Source organism: Pipistrellus kuhlii, unplaced genomic scaffold (genome assembly GCF_014108245.1).
Source record: "Pipistrellus kuhlii isolate mPipKuh1 unplaced genomic scaffold, mPipKuh1.p scaffold_m20_p_6, whole genome shotgun sequence".
NCBI lineage: Eukaryota > Metazoa > Chordata > Mammalia > Chiroptera > Vespertilionidae > Pipistrellus > Pipistrellus kuhlii.
Window position 1 is genome coordinate 5,071,226 of NW_023425562.1, and position 22,477 is coordinate 5,093,702.

Genomic DNA, 22,477 nt, shown 5'->3' on the forward strand with positions numbered 1-22,477 from the left:
GCCAGAAGCTCTGAGCTTAGGGCATCATGACTTCTGCCAGACCCACTGCCAGTGGGGCAGTGGCTCTAAGGTGAGTGCCTGCTGCTCAGGACTGCTTTGGCACAGGCATTTGTTGGCACTGAGCCTGCAGGGGGCAAGCATGTTTGGCGCGAAGCTCAGGGAGACATGGGAGGACATTACTTTGCTTGGCAGTGAGCTCTAGGTGGCCCTGACAGGGTGGAGCCTCTACAGTCAAACTGCTCGGTTCTGTCCTGGCTCTGGGACCCGGAGCAGGCTTCCTGGCCTCGCCAAGCTTCACTTACTCATCTTTAAAATGACGTAATAACAGAGATAGGGTGGTGGAAAGAAGGTACTTAGAACCCTTGGCCTCAGCACCCAACATCATCCTACTCTTAGAATGGAGTTAATTTTCTCAGAGTCACTGAAAGCAGTGTGGATGGATAAGCAGGGTGGTGGATGTATCATCCCATCACATTTTAACCAGAATTCACTGAATACCCATATGGGTCATGTGATAAGCCAGTTGGAGACGGAGGCATGATCATATGTCCATTTTGGAAAGATCTATAGGATAGATGTTTGGGAGGGTAGATTAGTTTGGGAGAGGCAGGAAACAGAGGGGCCAGTCAAGAGGCTACTGCACTGGTTCCAGCAAGGGATGGTGAGGCCTGAACAAAGTCTGTAACAATGCCCGTGTGTGATGGTACATGGTAGGGTTCCTAGAGAAGAGGGAAAGAGACAGGCTGCCATATAACTAAATATCAGGTTACACACAAGTATGGTCACTATCAAATATTGGTGTATGCAGCCTTCCACACACCAGGTACCGAGTGGACAAAGTTACCTTGTGCAAAATGCTGAGTACATATTCCCATTAGAACAGACGTCTACGCAGCTTTTGCCTGCCATGGTGTAGCCAACCTGGACCTTTGACATATCACCAAGGGTGCACAGCATCCCTTGGTCCAAGATCTAAGAGCAACCCAGTTCAACCAAAAAGAAAAAGAAAAAAGGACCATGAATAACAGATTATTTCCAGCACAGCGCAGTGTTTTGTTAACTGTCTAGACATTGCCTAAGAAAAAGCTTGGCGGGAGAAAGCATAAGATACAGGCAGCCTGTTGAGGAAGAAGGAGGCAGAAGTTTCAGCTTAGCTGTTTCCTGTGCTAATTTAGGAACGGGCTATGAATGGCAGAACTAATCAAAAACATTTGTAATTTGTCTGTTGCATGATAGTAATGCAGACAGCAAGATTTCCTGCAAGCAAAGCATTGGAAAGAGATATTCAAACAATTAGGAAATGTGTGTTGAGACCTATGATGGGTGGGCATCCTGTGAGCCAGGCCCTGTGGGGCCCTGGGCCTCTGCTCCCAGGAGACTCTCATTTGGGGCCCACATGGCTGCTCACTCCAACCATTCTCTGCTCGAGGACCAAGCCCTAATGTATTATACCTGGTCACGTGTCTGTTCCCCCTATTAGATTGTGAGTCCAGACATGGTCACTAAATTATAGGCTGTGAGACATTATGTGCTCACTCTAAGCTTTAATCTTCTGTCTGTAAAAAGGGCACAACGATGTTTTCCTCCCAGAGGTGTTATGCAGACAAGAAAAAATAGGTGATTGTGCACAGACAAGAGACCCTGCCTTCCTGAGAGACAGGGATACCCAGGCTGGGTCAGGTATCGGGGCCAAAGCTTTGCAGGCCAAGGATGAGGGACCACACAAAGCCATGTATCCCTCCAGACCCCACTGCTCACCCTCTGCTCTCAGCACCTTTGCCCACGCCATCACCGGCTCTCACCTGGTCTCTGCCCGGCCTCCTTCCATATCCATCTTTGTCCCCAACTTTCTACCTGTCTGGTCTCTGACAGAAGCCAGAGGGACCTGAATTGGATCATAGCATCCTCCTCCTGAAAACTTTGCCCTTTGCTCATGAGCACGCCTGTTCCACAGTCTCTTAGCCGCCTCTCAGGTCTCCTTTACCACTGTGTCCGCTTCATGTTAGTCTCCTCTCTAGGCTGCACTGGCCTTCCTTCAGCCCCTGGAGCTTTCCAGGATCATCTGTGCCATGGGCCCTTTACACATCTGTTCTCGCTGTCAAAGTGTCTTTTCCTCCTCTCCTTGTTCTACTAATTCTACTTTTTCTTTTTCTTTTTTTTAAAATATATTTTATTGATTTTTTACAGAGAGGAAAGGAGAAGGATAGAGAGTTAGAAACATCGTTGAGAGAGAAACATCGATCAGCTGCCTCTTGCACACCCCCTACTGAGGATGTGCCCACAACCAAGGTACATGCCCTTGACCAGAATGGAACCCTGGACCTCTCAGTCCCCAGACAGATGCTCTATCCACTGAGCCAAACAGGTTTGGGCTCTACTTTTTCTTTAGATCTTAGATCAGTCACCACTTCCTCTAATTATCAATCTTCAGACGGTTTGAAAATGCGCACAACCCCATCATTCTCTCCTAGAGCGCTTTTCCTTAACTCTCCTCATTATGATGTCGGAGGCATTGGGATGACTCTCGGTTGACTGCCTGACTTGCTCACAAAAGTAGATGCTCTGTGACGGCAGGACCATGATTGTCTTGTGCTTCTGTGTCCCCAAAACTGCCATATAGTTGGTGCTCAGTAAATAGGAATGAATGTTGGAAAACACGGATCCTCTGTAAGACCCCACAGGCCTTGAACCGTGGGTCTCTCCCTCTGGCTTACCAGAGAAAATAGAGAACACCCAAAAAGGATGGATGGAGGAAGGCGGGATCAAGATGATTCTTGAAGTGACATCCAAGTAATGTCTCTTAGTGAGCAAGAAGGCGGTGAGCCTAAGTGAACAGGACAGAGGTTGGGTTGCAGGCAGCAGAGAGAACAACAAAGGGGTTAGACTTCTGCCGCTGGGGTGCAGAAGGTGCTGAGTCCCACCCACAGCCCACGGCCTCACCACCTCCCTGTGCAGCGACACCAGCTAGCAGTACCGACACCCAGGGCCAGGATGAGGGTAAGGAGGGTGAGAAACCCCTCTCTGCACCATTCAAAGAGGTTCCTCCTTCTCAGCCATTGACCTTGCACCTGCACAACCCTGAGAGCAAGCGCCTCCCTTAGTGTCCAAGGCACCTCCCTTGCTTGCCCTCATGCTGCCCTGTCTGTGTCTCTGCCTGAGGACTTTCTCCAAAGCCGGGCAGGATGCTCGGTCCATGCACAAGGCAGGTTCCTCCTGGACCATGAAATAGCCCAGCTCCTCACTCATTCAATCTCCCCAAACCCCCTTATGTGAGGAAGGGAAGCCTCATTCTGTAAAATCTGCAACCCCCCCGAGATCACTTCCTCTCCTGGGTGTGATTTCCTTTTCTAGAACTGCTCCACGGGGAATGCTCTGGTGTTCTTGAAATTTTCTCCTGTTCACAGTCCCCGCCCAGAGCTACTTGAAAGCAAAGACCCTCTGTTCTATTTTCCCCATTCATTTCCTCCCCTTTCACTTCCTTTTCATTCCCAGTCCCTGGAAACCCCTCCGTCTCTATTGCTAAACTCTAAACAGAATCACGTGGAAGAAAGGGCTTATTTGGCCAAGGTTTCTCCTTCATTGTTTCATTTGCAGGCAGTGCCCTGCCTCCTTCTCTTTCCGGCTAATCTTTCCCTTTTCCCTGGGCCTTGTCCTCCCCTCTAATCCCTCTGGGTTCCTTAAGATGCTAATTACACCTGCTTTTCCTCTTGCACCAGGAATATTTCTAATTATCAAGCCCTGGCAGATTCTGCCTTCCGGAGGGACTCCTCCAAGGGCAGGAAGACTTCCTGTTCCCCAGGCCATTTCTTTTTACTGTTCTCCTTGTAACTCCAGACTTCTCTTTTCTCCCTTGGTATGTCCTGAGCGGCTTTAGAATCCACTGGTTACCTTGGCACTGTCCCTGCTTCCGCCCTGATTTGTTGCCAAATCAGGGACCCTTAAACTAGAAAGGAGACTCGGATTTATTTAAGACAACCCAGGTGTATGAATTCCCTCTGCCTCCATCTGGGTTTCCCCAGAAATAGATGTTAGATGAGTATTGCAGTACGAGGAGTTGACATAGGAGGAGAGGGGTCACCTGAGGAAAGGGGGCAGGGAGACAGCCCAGAGTCTGGACTGCTGCTCAGGAATTTGCATTTCTAACATGTTTCCAGATGTTGTTGATGCTACTCGTCATGGGACTATATTGTGAAGACCACTGTTCGAGAATAATAGTCAAACTGAATGTATATATTTATGCTGATGTCTTACACCACCCCAAGTGTTTTAATACATCCCCTCTTATACCCCTGCCAAGGTAGATGTGATTTTGACTTTATAATTGGGTAAACTGAGGCTCGGGGAAGGTGCATAACTTGCCCCAGGTGATACAGTGAGTGTGTGACAGACTGGGGTCTGCCTCCAGAGCCCACCAACCCCTTGCCTCTCTCCTACTAGACACAAGATTCGGCTGCCAATTTTAGGACAGGACAGGCTGGGTCTGCAGGTGGTGTACGGGGTTTGCTATGGAGAGAGGATGAGTGAATTCGAGCACAGAATCCAGGCACACTCTGCCAGCCTTGTGTCCAAGAGAGAGCCTGGGGTCCCTGAAATCAACAGAATGGCTGTAAGCAAGGGGTCCGTCCCTCCCTCGTTCTCAGCCTTTCAGACACAAATAGGAATTCGTTTCGTGGACAGATAATTGTTGAGCCCCTGCTCTGTGGCTCACGCCATAGTGAGAAGGGTGCCCTTCCTGAAGTAGGGCCTGAGGAGAGCCACACAGACACGGACCTGCTTAAGAGCAGGGAAAGGAACGCACAGGGAGCTCTCAGGGTCCGGGGAGGAGAGATCACAGAAGACTTCCTGCGGAAGGAACACTGAGCTGAGAACTAAGGACTGAAATGTCGCCAGCCTTGTGGGGCTGGGGTGTTCCTTTACCTGTGCAAAGGCCCTGAGATCCGCAGACAGCATGCGTTTGAGCAGCTGAAAGGAGGCGGGGGGGGGGGGGGGGGCGCGCGCAGGAGGCAGCGCATGAGGCTGCACTGGGAAGTGGGTTCCACACCTTCAGATCAGACAAGGTATGTGCGTGGAGTAAGGCTTTCTTCTCTGACCATGGTGTCCTGGAGCTGGTTCGCGCCAGCTTGCAAGAACAGATGGTTAGGTTTCCAGGAATTTTGTGAGCTAGGGGAGGCCACGTTGGTAGTTGGAGATCAGTCATGGAGGGAGTATTTATAGCACAGAAATCGGTAGACGTTACAGCTCAGGGCCTTGTTCTCCTCAGGGAGCTGTTATTCAACATTTGCCAACAGACCACTGGTCTCTGTCCTGAAACTACCAGGCATAGATTGACTCCAGAGGGATGATGCTTCTTTGCCTCTGGAATAGTGTTGGGGGCGGGGGGGGGGGGGGGGGGGGGGAGCGCTTTGGATCTCGAAGTCTTTGCAGTGGTGTCTCTCCTCTACCAGCTGCCAGCGGTTGTCTCCTTCCCACCAGCCAGTTCCTGCCCATTTCCCTCCTCAGCTGGGAGCCAGGTGGAGCCAGGCCCCGGGACTCCCCTCACCCTCACCTCAGAGGAGCTCGCGTCTCCTCTGTATGACTCTTCTCAGTCCTTGTCTGGAATATCAAACAAGGAGCACCAATTTAGCTGCTTTTCAAGCTTGCAAAGTGTAGATAGAGCATAATGAATGTTCCGGGCTGCTTGTAAATTACCTTGTGTAAACTCCTTCCCACCGCCCGCTGCCCCATCTCTCTCCGTGCGCGTATGGATAAACACAATTTTTTATCCTTCTAATTATATAAAGTTGGACGAGGAAGGGGACACAGAATAATATTAGCATCTGCCGGAAGGAATAAATAAACCATGAGGACACTGCTCCTCCTCGCAGTGCCTTTCTGTGGACCTGCGGCCGGGGTCTGCCCTTGGATGAGCTCACACAGCTCTTTGCCTCTGCACCAAGGTGTACGGACATGTGGGACCAAGGGCAGATGGGAGCACTAAGTTGCTAAGTCTCTGCCATCCGTGCACAACCTGCCTCACATCCAGCCAACAACCACCGTTTACTAGGCACCTGCTGTATGCCCAGCACTGTCCCAGCACTTACAGCACTTGTAGATGTACTGAAAAATTGAGCAGAATGCACAGGGAGCCCCATACCCCTCCTCCTTCCCTCCCATTTCCAGTTTCCCTGTTCTAACATCTTGAATTGGCCAGATACATTTGTTCTGATAGGTGAACCAATATCGATCCATTGTTACTAATGAAAGCCCATAGTTTGTAGAGCTTGCTCTTTGCGTTGTATAGTTCTTTGCTATGTACTGGTGTATGATGACTTGTGCCCATCATGACAGATTCATGCAGAATGGTTCCACTGCCCTAAAAATGCCCTGTCCTCCACCTATTCCTCCCTCCCTCCAAGTCCCTGGCAACCGCTGATCTTCTCACTGTCTCCATAGTTGTGCCTTTCCCAGAATCCCATAGAGTTAGCATTACACACTTTTAATCCCTCATTCATATATCACTCCACAAAGCCCTCTAGCCTCTACCTTTAGATCTTGAGGTTTCACTGCCTCCTTATGCTTGATACTCGTTATCCTTGAGTATCACTTTCATGACCCTTTCTAAATCCCCTCACCAAGCCTGCGCATACTAGGTTCTCAAGGAATGAAGGTTGGCAAATACCATCATCTGGTAGTTAAAGGCAACTTTCAACTTTAATAATATTGAACGAAATAAGTTTGTTTCCTTTTGTTTTTTAATAATTTTGGCTTTCTGATTTTAAGTTCCATTGTATATTAAAGAAAATTACCTTTCAACATTTTACATCAGAATCTTCGTTCCCAGTGCTGTAGACCCCTGGAGCATAACACAGTAAGCAGAGGACATTTTTGAATCAATAAGTCATTAGTGAGACCAATGAGTGAAAGCACAACACGTATTTTCACTTTTTTTAAGACTTACAGATTTTATAGCTTCTGGTGACAAAGCTTAACGGCCCAAGCTCAGAGTTAGATGCTGGGCCCCATGTCACCTCTGCTGGGTGGAGGTCCTGCAGGAAGTTCCACTCTCCGGGCTAGAATACTCAGGGGCTGGGGACCAAACACTTGCACGGACTCCAGAAGAGGGACCTGGGAGATGTGAAAAGTCCAGGAACTACACATTGTGTGGAGTACACAGGTGAGCTCCAGGGTCAGACAAGCCTGAGATAGAATCTCAGCCCTGTTACTTACAGGCTGTGGAACAAGAGAAAGTTGCTTAACCTCTCTGAGCCTCAGGTTCTTCAACTGTGAAATGGAAAGAATAATAACACTACATCAGAGTGGTATGATTATTATAATGTATTCAGTTATTTGGGGGAATAAATGGTGGATTAAGGTCATGTATGTAAAGTCTCTGGGACCTGTAATTAGCTCCATAAAGGTTAGCTTCAGCCTCCTTCACACCCCACTCCCCCAGCCACCCAAAGGAGTGACTTAGAACTCCCACCTACTCCCTGGCTTCCACTGGCACTCTTCCCCATGATGAGTAAAAAAGTAGCATCCAGGCTCAGCTGGCATGGCTTGGTGGTTGAGGGTTGACTGATAAATCAGGAGGCCACAGTTCAATTCCTGGTCAAGAGCACATGCCTGGGTTACGAACACAATCCCCAGGGTGTGGTGTGCAGGAGACAGCTGATCAATGATTCTCTCATCATTAATTTTCTGTCTCTCTCACCCTCTCCCTTCCTCTCTCTAAAATCAATAAAAATATATTATTTTTCTTAAGTGACACCAGTGCCTAGTACCCTGCCTGGCACATGGCAGATGCTGTATGAATAGTTTTTTAAGTAATGAATTAGTCAGTGAATTAATGGCTAGAGCATGGTATGCTGCCCCGTCCTGGGCCTGTGTGTTCATCCTGGGACCCATTCCTTGCCTGCTCCCGCTCACTTTTTGCTCACAGAGAGCTGACCCCTGCAGGTTGCATTTCTCAGTCTCTAGGCAGCTGGCTTCTGCCTGGGTTTGGCCAATGGCACGTACCAGTGGGAGACTGGAAGGCGGGAGAAAGGAAGGGGCCAGGTATTTCTCCCCGTCTGTCCCAACCACAAGCTCCACCTTTTCTCCAATTTTCACCAAAGAAGCCACCCCAGCCTCAGAGCTTTGTAGCTCCGGTACCTCCACCTCCTCCCTCTGCCCCACCGTCCCACAGGAGGCGTGTCTAAGGAGACACCATGCTGATCTCTGAGTTACTCCACCCTCTTCTTTTTGGCTTCTCAACTTGCCAATCACCCAGGTAACCACTTCTCTGTCATTAATTCCTTCTGCCGTGGACACTTGAAGTGGTTTCTAATACCCACCTAGACCCCCAGGGTAGCTGGACCCAGAGTTGAGAGGACCCCACTCTTCCAAGCTCCATCTTCCCCTGCCCATGGCCAGCCAGTCCTCGTGAGCCTTGGTTTCCTCATTTGTAGAAAGGGCTTCTCTCCTGGCATGGCATCACTGTCAGGGTCCGGTGAGGTCACCCATTCATAGTCACCGAGCTCCCTGAGGACCTGCCCCCTGGGGCCCCTGGGGATCCTCAGAGCTCTGCCGCCCACTGACTTGGAACCCAAGCCCTGCCATAGAGTCATGACCAGAGTCATTCAGTGACCTGCACAGTGATCTGGCAACAAGCTGAGCCCCTCCTCCGGCCAGGGTGGGCTGATGGTGTGCGTCTGTGTCTGTGGCGGAGCTCCCTTTACTGAACTGTAAAAGATTCGTCTGATTCTCCTGCTGAACTTGTTTGTTTAGTGGTTTTTATTTGGTGCTATTTGAAGCCAGCGTGCCATCGACCAAAGCCTGCAAATCTTGTTTGTGCCGGGACTGTGTTTGGAATGGTGTGCTCTGTGACACGGTTTGTAGTAATTGATGACCTCTTTTATAATGGTTTAGTCAGCTCCGCGCAAATGGTAGTATTGATAGCAGTATGTGGCCGACAGTCTATTTGCAGCAATACTCCAAGAGGCAAAAGAAAAGCAATTTGTGCCCAAGTGGAAAATAGGTAAATTTGCCGTTTTTAAACAAGCATGAAAATGAAGCGTATTAATCCCCATCCACACATCTCGCCTCCCGAGAGTTTTCACGTAGTCTCCCTTGCACTGTCCTTCGGAGAAGGTATTTCCATCCCCATTTTAAGATGAAATCTCTGACTCCCCTAGGTGGCAATGACAAAGCCAGAATCAGGAGGGCAGGTGGGGAAAAGAGGAAACACGGGTCCTCTTTGGGGCACAGTCATCTCCCTGGGCCTCAGCTTCCTCATCTGTGAATGGGAACAATAACGGAGGGTAGCTGGTGGGATGAATGAGAGGGTTTGTGCAAGAGTCTCACGATGCCAAGTGTGCAGTAATTAAATGTGGCTCTAACGGCAGGCAGGGCTGCTCCTCACCTGATGGTGTCTTATCACCCATCCTCTTATATTTTCCCTCTCTCTCTCTCTCTCTCTCTCTCTCTCTCTCTCTCTCTCTCTCTCTCTCCCTCCCCCTGCAGATGACCATTCCAGAGTGAGGCTGCTGGTGCTGGATGGAGATCCACACTCCGACTACATCAACGCCAACTACATTGATGTGAGCGCCTTTGTGGGCTGGGCAGCCAGGGCCTGGGGCTGACTGCGGAAGGCTCAAAATCTGCAGCTGTCCCCGACTCTCTCCAGAGCTGGCCTTCCCAGAACACATCCAGAGCCGCCTGGGCTCCTCCCTGCTTTGTGTAGTTAGCATGACCCAAGTAAACTCCTCACCTAATGCTGCCTACCTCCAGGCGGGCTGAAGTAGCCTGCTCTGCGGGCCCCAGGACAAAGGCCAGTCTTGTTTGTTCACCTGCCCGCTGACTCATTTGTATATGTGTCTGTTTATCCATTCATTCATTCATTTGAAGGTACAGCCATTTAAACAACAAGAATTTACAAGTGCCTACTATGTGCCAGAGGCTATGAGAACCATAAAGCTTAAGATGCCATGGTCCCACCTCTAAAACCTTAGCAGGAAGATACGCTGTGCCCATCAATCGTTTCAAAACAAACTAGAAAGTGGTTGAGTCTTATGTTCAGATAAAATGCTACAGGGGTTCACAGATGGGGGAGATTGCTTCTTCCATCAAGAATGCAAAATGTGGTGTGAACCAAAGCTTCAAGCACAGGTAGAATTGGAAAGCACAGAGGGAGATTGTCTCTGGTTGGCGATGCAGCAGCTGGGAGAGCAGATATGCCCCCGCTCAGTTCGAGGGGAGCAGACTCCGGAATGGAAGGGGTGGTTCTAGGGGTGGTTGCAGCCTCCCACTGTGCTGACCTCTGGCTGCCCCACTGTTCCCTGTTTGGCTCTTCAGCCCCTTCATCACCTGTGTGACCAACTCCCTACACGCAATTCCCTCTGTGGGAGACACCTGGAGCGTTTCCTCCCCCTCCTCCCCTCACCCCACCCGGACCCTGGCTAACAGAGGGCCCACAGGTGGTCAGAAACGGGCTGGAGCTTTAGTCCCAATCAAGATAGACATGGTCTCGGCCACCTCGGCCCTTCCAGGAAAGTGCACGAGAGATGGCCAGCTCTGAACAGCCATCTCCAGCCTGTGAGTGAGCGTGTCTGTGTGTGTGCTCTGCACCTGAGCACTCACCCATCACATTAGGGTTCATTCCCCGAGCCCTGAGCAGATCCTCCACAGGGTGCTGGGAGCACAGGCCTTAAAAGGGACTCAAGTCTGATGAGGGAGTCGGATTCGAAAAGAGACCCTCACAGAGCAGGGCCAGTGGAGGAGCCCAAAGGAAAATCAGAGCCTGGAGGTGGAGGTGGGGGCCAGTGATGCCTCTCCGGAGGAGGAGACACAGTGCTGCCTTCTCTGGGAGTAAGTCAGCCAGGCAAGAAGGGCTGATAGCAGCCTGAGGGCTATTCATCACCTCCTTTGTTTCTGCATGACCTGAATGAGCACCACGAGTTCACAGAGTGGTTTCCAGGCGCGTGGGCTGAGGCTTTCTGGGTCTTGCAGCCTCCTCAGGACCACTCTGCTAGGAGGTGAGGGCGGAGGGAGCAGGAGTCTGAGTCAGCAGGGCCTCCCCCACACGCCCTGTGGGCTTTAGTAATAACAGAAAAGCAATGACAAGAGCCGGAGATGCTAATGAGTCTCTCCTGAGCCCTGTCATGGCTGGTTTTAAGTGAGTCGGTGTATTGAGACCTCTCAGTAAGCTCTCCAAGGTAGGCAGCCACCCCCATTCTCCAGATAGAAAAATGGGGGTTGCAAAGCTTGTCTAAGGCCATGCAGCTGGTCAGGGGCAGGACCAGGCAAGGAACCAGGCCTGAATGGTTCCAAGTCCAGGCCTCTCCCTGCTGCCCCTCCTGTGTGTGCTGAACCAGACTTAGCCGGACCCTTCCCTTTCCCCTTGACCTTGCCTGCAATTGAGTGGGTGTGTCAGCCTCGAGGGCCGTGGCCCATGTGGGGTCTGTTGGCCTGCCTCATGTGAGTGGTAACCTCCAGCAGAAATCACTTTTCTAGACAGACACTCCATCCAGGGTTGGGTGAGCATCTGACTGCGGCCAGAGCCAAAGTGCTCTTTGGTGGTTTATAGGCAACAAATGGAATGGTTGTAAAGGGAAGTGAATCTCTGCAGTGTCAATACTAATAGCGCCTCCCATTTCTCCCAGGTCCTGTCATTGCAATGCATTCTGCACGCCAGGAGGAAGCGCAGACAGGGCTGAGGTTAGGAGCCTTGCTAAAGGTCACACAGCTAGAATCCAGTTCTCTGCCTGCCTAGGACACGCCACTGCCCTCTCCCTCCATAAGGAGCAGGGTGTGCAGGCCGGCTAGGCAGCCTCTGAGAGATGCTGCCTTAATAAGTGTGCTCGGCTCTGTGCGGGGTCTCAGTGTTAAAGTCAGGGACTCATAGACCAGTCATGAATTCGGTCCTTATAGGGCCCAGTGAGCCCCGGCAGTTCTGCTTACTAATGTTTCATCTTGGGTAAATTACTTACTTGTTCTGATATCTGTAACATGGGATAATCATGTCCCTCCACAAGAAGGTGATAATTCATGTAAGGTGTCTGTCTGTCAAGGTCCCCTGGGAAACAGAGGCTCGTTCAGAGAGATTAACCCAGGGGAGGATAATAAGGGTGGAACAGGATTGAGGGGGACCCACAGGGTGGGGTGTAGTGTCCCCAAGGCCAGAGGGCAGACAAGACCCATTCACTGTGAACCTGCTGTACCCTCCAGCAAAGCTGAAACTCCTGGGGTTGCTGTGGGTGTTCCTGACAAGTTGGTACATCTAGACCAGCAGATGGCCAAACTTCGGCTCTGTTGACTAATGAGTTTGCCAACCACTACTGTAGACCAGTGGTTGCCACGCAGTGCTCTGCGGACCATGGGTGGTCTGTGAGGTCCAAAAGGTTGGCGACCTCTGGTTTAAGATAACCTTTGTAGCAGCAGTCGCCAACCGGTGGTCTGTGGACCACTGGTAGTCCAAAAGGTTGGCGGTTGCTGCCCTCAACTGCTCTCTTATCCTCACCCCTCTGTCCTGGTCTCCACTCCAGCCAAATCCTCCCAGCTCTCCCAATGCCCGCACAAGAACCACTTATCCACATCTGGATCTTGACAATCCATTAAACGGACTCCATGTGGACAGTGAGCGGAACGGGCCGGCCCTGTCTGCGCCTCTGGAGGCCACGGTTCTGCCACCGCCGGAACCGTCCCGCTGGCCGTGATGTTGGCACACCTGAGAATGTGTGGGCCACTAGACTCTGTTATAAATTACCTGTCTGGGAGTGAATATGGTATCTGGGTCCCCAGTAAGCAACAGATGCAAGAGTGTAGAGGGAGATAAATGTGTTTGGGATGCAAACCTCTTTCCCATTGCTCACAGACCGATGCAGGCCGGCCCGGTGCTGGTTGGCAGGCGGTCTGCGTGCCTCATAGGTGGGGCTTCAATGAACTCCGAGTTCTTTTAAGGTTAGGAATTCTTCTGTCCAGCTCTCGGCAGGTCCCCGGAGGAGCCGCAGTTGAGCAGTTCATTTCCTTTCATCAGCGCTGCTGGAGTCGCGCTCATGTTTAGAATGTTTTTTCTCTGGGGATGGTATGGGTTCTTGGAGGCCAAGCAGCGCCTCTCTGCTCAGACGCAGCATGGAGGGCACATAGCACGCACTCACTGAGCATTTATCTAGGCTGATGGCCCAAGCAGGCTCTCTGGGCTGGCACAGCCGTCAGCAGGCCAGACACAGACCTGCCCATCAGAGCTCTCCTCCCACTGGGGAAGCAGACAATGAGCACGCCAGGAAGCACAGAGCATTGTGCCATGTGGTGATACATACTCTGAAAAGGAGGAGAGTAGAGGAAGCAGAAAGGGGCTGACAGGATGGACAGGGAAGGCTTCTCTGGGGAGGTGACTGGCAGCCAGCAGAAGCCTGGATGAGGGAGAGAACAGGTGCTCAGCTATTGGGACAGACACAGCAGGCATAGGGCATGGCCGCTGCTAAGGCCTCCTGATAGAAACATGACTGTTTCTGAAGAAGAGCAAGACAGCCAGAGAGCCCAGGGCAGTGGCAAGAAACTTGAAAATGGCTGAGGAGGTGAAATGGGAATAACAGTGATGCTGAGCTGCCCAACTCCGCTTACAAGGCCACCTCAGAGAATACTTCTCCACCACTTCAGCTGAGTCATTTCCATGGGAACCCCACAAGCCCCACCTCTTCCTCTACCCCAGTTTGGTGTTGCTGATAGGCTGCTCAGAAGCAGAGCCCACCTCCATCTGGTTCCACTTTTGTGTTCCCAGAGTCTTGTCCATGGTAGTGGGTGCTCAGTTAGCACCTGTTGGTTGACTATCGAGTGACCAAGAGGACAAATGAATGAACACGCTGGGGGACCCAAATCACCTAACTCCACAATTGAAATGTAAATTTCTTGCTCAGAATTTTATCCCATTGACTTGAAGGTCTTCCCAGCCAGTTTCCTCCACAGGGCCTTTTGTCTCCTGGCCGGTGCATTAAGAGTGACCCAACCTCCCCTCAGAGACACAGTCATGCCTGTATGCCACCAACCTCGGCTGAAAACTGCACCCGGCTCTGGGTGGTCTGTCCCATGGCCCAGAGGGGGAAAAGCACAGAAAGCATAACGCGGTGCATGTTGGGAGCGTGGTAACTGGGCACATTCAGAGCCCTGCAGGGCCACTCAGGAGGTGGAGGTCTTATTTGAAGTGCAGTGTGGGAAGCTGGGACACAGGCACATGGGGCTGTGGAAGGGGACAGATAGGGACAAGAGGAAATGAGGCTGGGGACAGGATGGAGACAGATGACTAGTCCAGGGAGAAGGTATTTAGAGATTACTGTGCAGGCAGTGAGAGCTGCTGAAGCTTTTCTGTGGGAAGTAACCTAATCAGATGCGCATTGGGAATTCACTCTGGCAGGAAGCAGATGGGCTGTGGGACCAGACTGGAGGCAGGGAGGCCAGCAAGGGGCTGATGCCATGGCCCAGGTCAGGGAGGATGAGGACGATAAGAAGTAAGGGTGGGGATGGCAGAAGAGGGTAGACTGAGAAACAACATCTTTCTGCACTCTCGGGTACTATTTTCCATTCCCAAACCTACTCAAGAACACGCCTAGAGTCTAGTTCTCCCTGTGAGCCTGGGGAGCTCTGTCTGCTTTGACTTGGAGGGACAGTAGCTCTTAAGTACCTGCCACCTGCCTTCCTCCCTGTCATGTTCTAGAGAAGGGCCCAGTCAATTCCTGCATCAATAGGCAGAGCAGAGGGAAGGGGAGGAGGGCTTCCCAGCTCAGGGCCTTCCTAGGGGCCAACACTGACTTTTAGTTGTGATAGACACTCAATGTTTGCACATAAACCATCAAATAACAACGGTAACAAAGACTCTATGTTAAATCGTAGAATAGTGCCTGGCACAGAGGAACTGCTGTCTATTAAGTCATTTCATCCTAACAGCAACACTGTAATGTAAATACCATTATCTCCATTGAATAGCAAAAAAAAAAAAAAAAAAAAAATCATCTGAGGCTCAAGGAGATTAAGTAACTTAATGTGTAAGGGGCACAGCCAGGATTCAGACCCAGGCAGTTAGGTCCAGGGTCTGTGCACATAATCACAATGCTATGCTACCTCCTCGTTGTCCTCTCAATAGCATGTTTATTGGGCACTGCTCTGAGTTCCACGCTGTACTGGGCTCTATGGGATTCTTTTTTCCACTTACAAGGCAGTATGTGTCCTCAAGAAGCTGACAGCCTCGCTAAGAAGATATTCCCACTCAAACAAAGACTTAGGAAGGGGCTGTGATTTCTACTGGTCAGTCCCACAGTTCTGGTCATGACATTGGCCTTGGGTTGTACCGACAGTCAACCCAAGCATTACCATTGATTAGAAGGCCCTAAGTAAATATTTATGGAGCAGGTAGAAGACAGGTAGAGAAATGTGGAGGTCTTTGAATCAGAAAGCAGATCTAGAACTTCAAAGACGCCACATCTATTTCACCATAAGCCACACAGGTGGCAAGTCTGGCTCAGTCCTGAAGAAGGGGGTCTTGACGCAGCTCCCCCTCCTCAGCAGGATGGAAAGACCCACCACCAAAGCTTAAGATGGAAATAAGTAGGACTCGTTGTCTCCTGAGATGGTTAACCGGAAGGGAAAGTGATTTTCAGGACTGTCAGCAGCCTCTCCACCAGCAGACATAATTCACATCTGTGTTCTTTTAATTTATTCATTCACTAACTCATTCAGTCAATAAATGGTAATTACATTCAGTGCTATGTACTAAATGCAGATCTGCCCCCCGAAACTTGAACTCTTACCCAATAGGATACACCTCTTTTCTGTAATAGAAAGGGGACCCTCCATGTATGCTATGACCAGGCAAAAGAGAAAGTCATCTTTAACCTCTTCTCCAACTTTTAGGATGATGGGGCAGCAGAGTCACCTGCTGCCCTCACCAGAGCCCAGCAGGGCCTATGGGACCACTCTGTAACATACAGCGAAAGCTTGGGATCAGACAGTGGCGTTGTCAGCCTCTAGGTCACTCCTGCGCGGGGGTCCTCCCAATGAACAGGGCGGGCGTGGGTTCCGTGCTCAGCCACGCTGCACAGGGAGGCAGGGCAGCATCCATCCCAGTGTTCTCTTTCTAATTGTCACCCATGCAAGGAGCCATGAATGCAATTATTTCCTTTTCTCAGGGGCCCTCCAGGGCGTTGGGCAGGGCTCTGCACATAATCGTGGACCAGGAAAAACTTGTTGGTGGTTGATGTTCTACAGAAACCCCCAAATTTTCCTTTCCATCTCTTTCTGGGTGCAAGGGGGTAAGGGATGCCTACCTAATGCTGCTCCCTGTCTGCTGGCTCCAAGGCAAGCCTGAACAGGCATCTCCCAGCTATGGTCATAGAGTGATAGTGACCATTTGGTGATTTACTAAGCACTTCGCATGCATTATCTTATTTCATCTCTGTCCCTTCCCTGGGAAATGGCTAATGCTGTTCCCATTTACCTATGAGGAAGCCAGGTCTTGGAAAGGATAATTATTGCTGTTTGCAAGCTTGGTGGGTGGCCGTTCACTGTGCTTTTCTCTGTCCCCCAGGGCTACCATCGACCTCGGCACTACATTGCAACACAAGGTAAGCGTTCTCCTTTACCTCTAAAGGGCCCTTGCCCTTCGCTGAGGAGAGAAATGAGCTTCTGCAGATGAAGCTGCACAGGGTCAGGCTGGAGACCTCCAGAGATCCTGAGGCCCTTACGTTTGATTGGGGAAGAAGGAGGACAAGTTCAGCTACTGTGGGAGGGACCTGAGTGAGAGAAGAAGGCGGTGTCACCAGGACATGGTCAGGAGGACAGACCACAAGCATCAGACCCAGGGGGTGCCCCTGACATCCACCATCCAGAAACAGACCGATGGTACCTTATCTCTTTGGTGGGGGTGGGCCCAGAAGAAGCAGCAGCCAACTGGCTAGAGAGTAACCCGGCAGTGTGATCAGAAGGCTGACAACCCATCGTTCTTCTCAGACCCTCCGGGAGGAAATCCTGTGGGTACTGCAAGTGTGGACAGGGACTTGTACATGAGGATACTCTTCACGGGGTTATCCAGAACAGGAAACAAGTGAAAAGTCTTAAGTGCCCCGTATATTGGTAGACTGGTTAAGGTGTGATAGTTTCCTATTATGAAAAACTATGCAGCTATGAGAAATATCCTGCTTGGCAAGAATTATTAAGGGCTTGGGAAAATCCATACAATAGAAATTATAGATATGATGCTTATTACTATATATAATTTGCATACTATATATATAGATAGATAGATATAGATATATAGATATATAGATATATATATAATAGTATGCAAATTGTCCCCTTGACTGGGGAGGTCATCCAGGAGTTTAACCAGGGAGAGGGGTGGGCTGGGGGAAGGGAGGAAGTAGTCAGCCAGTAGCCAGCAGCTGTTAGGGACCCTATCAGTACTCGAACTTTGTGCACTGTGCCTCTAGTATCCTATATAATAAAAGCCTAATATGCAAATCGACAAAACGGCAGAACGACCAGTCACTATGATGCACATTGACCACCAGAGGACAGACCCTAAGCACAGGAGCTGCCCCCAGGTGGTCAGAAGCCGGGCCTAAGGCGTCAGTCAGATATTCCCTGAGGGCTCACAGACTATGAGAGGGTGCAGGCTAGACTGAGGGACCCCCCCTCTCCCTCCCAAGTGCACAAATCTCATGTACTGGGCCTCTATTATATATATAAACATCACTCAAATTTTTTTTATATAGTACATATATTGCTCTTACAATTTTAAAAGCAATGAAAGCCCAGAATGTTGAAGGAGGATTTTCCAAGGAAATGGCTTTGGAGTCTCCCTCCTGTCTCCTACTCCTTGTCTACTCCCCCCTTCTGTCTGAGCTTCAGACCAATGCTACAGACAGCTTCTTCTCTTTGTGCTCTCAGCATCTGGCTCCCAGCATCACCCTCTCCCCCAGTGTCCTTCTGTCTCTTTGAGGTCCGGAGCCCAATTTTTAGGAAAACCCCACTGAACTCTATTATTAACCCATAGTATAGTCTAGGTAAATAAGGTGATGGCTCAGGGTCAGGGGCTGGTGGAAAGGGGCTGAGCAGGAGGATGAGTGCGAGAGGAGGAGGGAAACTGGTAGTACTCCCAGGGGGAGCCATAGACCTTGCCTGCTTGGAATGTGGTTTTCTTATCCATGCTCTGACCTCCCCACCTCAGTCCCCAGTCCCAGCTCCCTGGGTGCCCCAGCAAGGATTCTCTGGCCTCGCTGTCACTCACCCATGTGGAGTCAGGGCTGAGCAGCCGGAAGGGTCATCCTCCTGGCTGCTCCCTGACACTTGTGATCTTTGACCCTGTCATCCCCTTTTCTGTTGGCAGGTCCGATGCAGGAGACTGTGAAGGACTTCTGGAGAATGATCTGGCAGGAGAACTCGGCCAGCATCGTCATGGTCACGAACCTCGTGGAAGTGGGCAGGGTAAGCCCAGCCTAGTGAGAGGGTGCTGGCGTCACACACCTGAGCACATGTCTGCTCGTGCAGTGTGCCAAGTGCCTCCTGTGCCAAATCCCACCTCCCAGCATCCTAGGAGGGAGAAATTCTCACTTCTGTTTCACACCCTAAGAACGTCCTTCTCCTTCAGACCCCTCATTCCTCTCTCCACCCTCGCTCTCCGAGGACAACGTCATCTCATAGAGTGTGAGGCACGTTAAGGCATCAGACGTGAACGCTGCCATCTTCCCATCACAAAGCTCGTATCTACTTGTGTCTACCACCATCTCATTCTTCCCCTCCATGGTCAGGTTGAACCAGAACAATGACTGTTTTTTGTTGGCCCCAAATGGTAGAATGTCAGCCTGTTCTTTGGCTCAGCCTAATGCGAAGGAGGAAGTGACTCTTGCCTTCCAAGGCAGCCACAGGGCATTGAGTCACAGATTCTGCTCAAGAACTTTCTCCTGGCCCCCTCACTTGACACGTAACTCTCTTTTTCATTGCTAGACGTTTGCATGCAAACCTCCTGAGCACCTTCCCCCTTAAAACTGTGCGAACAGAAATGATGTTCTTCTTCCTCCCTTTCTGCCAAACTCTTAACGACTGGCACTCGGCTCTCTTCTGCCCACTCCAGTGTAGCTCCTTCTCCATCCCACCGACATCCTTCATGGGGACAGCTCCAGCAGCCACTTCTCTCTTCTCATTGTGCTCAGCCTCTCAGCAGCATTTGACCTTTTGCTTCCTGACCTTTCAACCTCCACCTTCTTTGGGGCTCAGGCCTTGGTTTCTTGCTCTCTCTGTATCACCCTCCCCGGTGGGGCCCTCAGCAACTCCTAGGGCTTAGGAACAGGATGCTGTGTCCCACTGGCTGCTGCCTCCTTGGTAAACTGTGGCGTGTGGGCGGGCGGGCTGCGGGTTCTCAGGCAGGGTGCACACACACTAGAGTTCAGAGGGCCCCCCTACTTATGGGCTGACTAAAGAGGGGGCAGGTAAGTTTTCATTGCAATAGGGTCCTGGCCTCCGAGATAGCGGGGGAGGGATGTCTGAGCTATGAGTCATAACCCAGGAGAGGGCTGTGGGCATCTCATGTCCTACCAGGACTTCAGAGCCAGGAGAGACGGGTTCTTGAGCCCACTCTTGTCTAGTCCATTCCCCAGTTTACAGATGAGGAAAGGGATGGAGTAACTGCCCTGGTGTCACTCTGCCAGGCCCAGGGCAGAGTCTACAGCTCGACTCTCACTGTAATGCTCATAGTGGGACCCCCAGGACTGCTCCCCAGGGACAGAGGCCCAGGCTGTGCCTACTGCAGACAGATGCCATCCCAGCACTAAGAACTCAGAGGCAGATTCCAGCCTGTCCTGTAACACGTCCCATATCGAAGACAGGTTCCCTGGAGGGGTGCATCTTGACACTAATTTGGATTTGGGAAGGGTACGGTGGAGCCATCTCTGATGGAACTCCTGCCAGGAGCCAAGCGCGGTACCAGATCTTCTCCTGCCGATGATTCGATGATTTGGGGGCCCTGGCTTTGCAGCCTGGCTCCATCCCTTCCTAACTGTTGGCCTGGGGCAATTTTCTTAGCCTCCCTGTGCTTCCCATTCCTCATCTGTAATATGGGGATAAGAATATCTACATGGTTGTAGTGATAAGCAATTACAATAATACAGGTGAAGTGTTTGTAGAAGACAGCGTTAGACATCGTCAGCACTCAGCAAGGATTGCTGTCATCATTAACAGATGCTGAGGCTCAGAGAAGTCTCAGCCCTTTCTGGAAGCTGCACAGCTGCTGAGTGTTAGCATTGTGCAACACACCCATTTGCCTCCAAAGCCTGTTGCGCCCTACCAGCGTTTCCCTAAGTGGGTTCCGTGGGATGCTAGTCTGCAGGATGCTTAGTGAGAAGAGGGTTCCATGGTTAAATACGTTTGGGAAATGCTCTGTATTCTTTGCCCCCTTTTGGAGATCAAAAATAAGAAGAAAAGAAACGTTAGCATTAGTACCTTAAGCCAGCCGAGTAGTCCTGTAGCAAAACAGCCTGTTTGACTTTGTTGAACCCAGCATTTCCCAAACTCATTTGACCACAAAACCTTTTCTGTTTGTTTTCTTGTTTCTTACCGAACACCTGTTAGCACCCAGCGGAACACACTGTGGGAAATGCCACGCTAGGCCGTGCGGCGTCCCCCGGAATGGTAATGCTTTTGTTCTTTTAAGGGGAAAACCGTGAGCTCTTGTTCCTCCTGTGGAGTGTGACTCGGTCACGCGTGGGAATGGCTTGTTGGTAGCGGAGAGCAGGGGCAGCATCTTCCCCTTGAGCCCAGCACCTTCCAATCTTCCTTGTCCTCATGGCCCTGGTTCCCCACTCGGACGAGTAACGTTCCTCTCCCACCACTTCTGCTTTCCCTCTTCACTGCTTCCCTCCTTTTACTCTCATCTCTGCTCTGCTGCTATCAGCTGCCCCAGCCTGACAGACCATTCAGCCAAAGGTAGAAAACAAGACAAGCCACCAACACCTCCAAACTTGAGTGTTAACATCATCTGAAACACGGGGATAGCTCCGTCAGCCTAACTTGCCCAGATCTATTCGATATTTGATAGAGGATTTGAAAATTATACCGAGCTCTGCAAAAGAAGGTACCACCTTTATTCCTGACGGCTCCCTCTCCTCTGGGAGTGAGCTTGGCCCCGTGCACGCTGCCAGCCCTGGCCAGCCCACCCTTCTGCCTGAAATGCCACCAGAGTCGCCCTTGGGTTTGTTTGAACGGGAAAGCCAGGTGAGGCGGCTGCTCCCACTCAGCCACCGGCTCACCTGTCCTCGTCTCTGTCCTTCCTCGCAGGTGAAGTGTGTGCGGTACTGGCCGGATGACACGGAGGTCTACGGCGACATCAAAGTCACCCTGATTGAAACAGAGCCCCTGGCCGAATACGTCATACGCACCTTCACGGTCCAGAAGGTAAGTGTCCCTGCAGCCGAGGGTGGCCTGTCCGCTAGGCAAGCCGGCTAGTCTATTCACTCAGACACACCATGGCCGAGATCCACTCTGCACCCATCCCGCGCTTGGTCCCAGGGACAGATCCGTGATGGAGTTCGATGTGCCTCCTGCTCCAAAGGATCCCATCCCCAGGGAGGGGGGTGGACAGCATTCCACAGACTGATAAAAGTAATAACGGTGCGTGGTGATAAGAAACACGCCATGAGTGGAGACGGGAGGATGAGGTGGTCAGAGAGGGCTGCCTGGAGGAGGAGCCATTAGCTCATCTAATCCTCCAACCCCTTGAGGTAGGTCTGATGATCACTCCCATTTTGTAGATGAAAAAACTAGGCGGAGTGTTTAAGTCAGTTGTGCAAAGTGGGGTTCACCCATGAGCCCCTGGCTTGAAGCTCATTGTTACTCCACGCCACGCCAGTGCCACTTTCTGAAAGCAGCAGCATTAAGGGTCCAGTGGCCACAGGCCTGGCAATGCAGAAGCACTGGGGACATCGGGGGTGGACAAGTCCTCCTGAGCACCAGAGCTGGCCCTTGCCCAGTGCCAGTCCTGTGTGCACAGTTGAGTACTGAACATGCAGGTTGCTCCCTGCAGCGCCCCCACTGGAAGGAGGACCACAGGTACATGGATGTGGTCTAAACCGGGTTCCTTGGAAGCACAGCCTGAGACAAGGATTCGGATGCACATGGTCTATCCCGGGACCACTCTGGAGAGAAACTTGAAAGAGTGGAAGGGAAGCAGGAGAGAGGAGGGGAAGTCTAGCCTGGTTTACAGGTGCCTCCGGAGCATCAGCCATGCCATAGCGCTGGCCCCTTGCCTCGGAGGAGGGAGTGGAAAACTCCAGGTATTCCTGAAGCTGCTTTCTCTTCTCCTGCCTCACCCTGGCCTCTGTTCACCCCGCCAGGCTCTGCAGCGGCCCCTGAGCCGGGCTCCCTGCCTCTGACCTTGCTGTGTTGCAGTTTGAGTTTCAAGCCTGAGGATGGGATTTGGGGTTCCCTTGACGATGTGCTGAGAAGGGGAGGGAGGGAGGGAGGCAGCAGAGGGCGTGCAGGG

General features: G+C 51.2%; 1 protein-coding gene across 12 annotated transcripts in view; it reads left to right on the forward strand.

Annotated features, from left to right (window-relative positions):
• PTPRT (protein tyrosine phosphatase receptor type T) overlaps positions 1 to 22,477 on the forward strand; it is an 845,125-nt gene that overhangs the window by 792,599 nt on the left and 30,049 nt on the right. For 6 of the 12 annotated variants that reach the window (XM_045574406.1, XM_036418808.2, XM_036418810.2 and 3 more), the window contains 5 exons: positions 9,481 to 9,557; positions 16,532 to 16,568; positions 18,332 to 18,429; positions 20,569 to 20,628; positions 21,274 to 21,390. In XM_045574406.1, coding sequence (XP_045430362.1) covers positions 9,481 to 9,557; positions 16,532 to 16,568; positions 18,332 to 18,429; positions 20,569 to 20,628; positions 21,274 to 21,390 — 389 coding nt within the window. The remainder of the gene's footprint in view (positions 1 to 9,480; positions 9,558 to 16,531; positions 16,569 to 18,331; positions 18,430 to 20,568; positions 20,629 to 21,273; positions 21,391 to 22,477) is intronic. The other 6 variants (XM_045574409.1, XM_036418811.2, XM_045574411.1 and 3 more) reach the window with 1 other exon arrangement.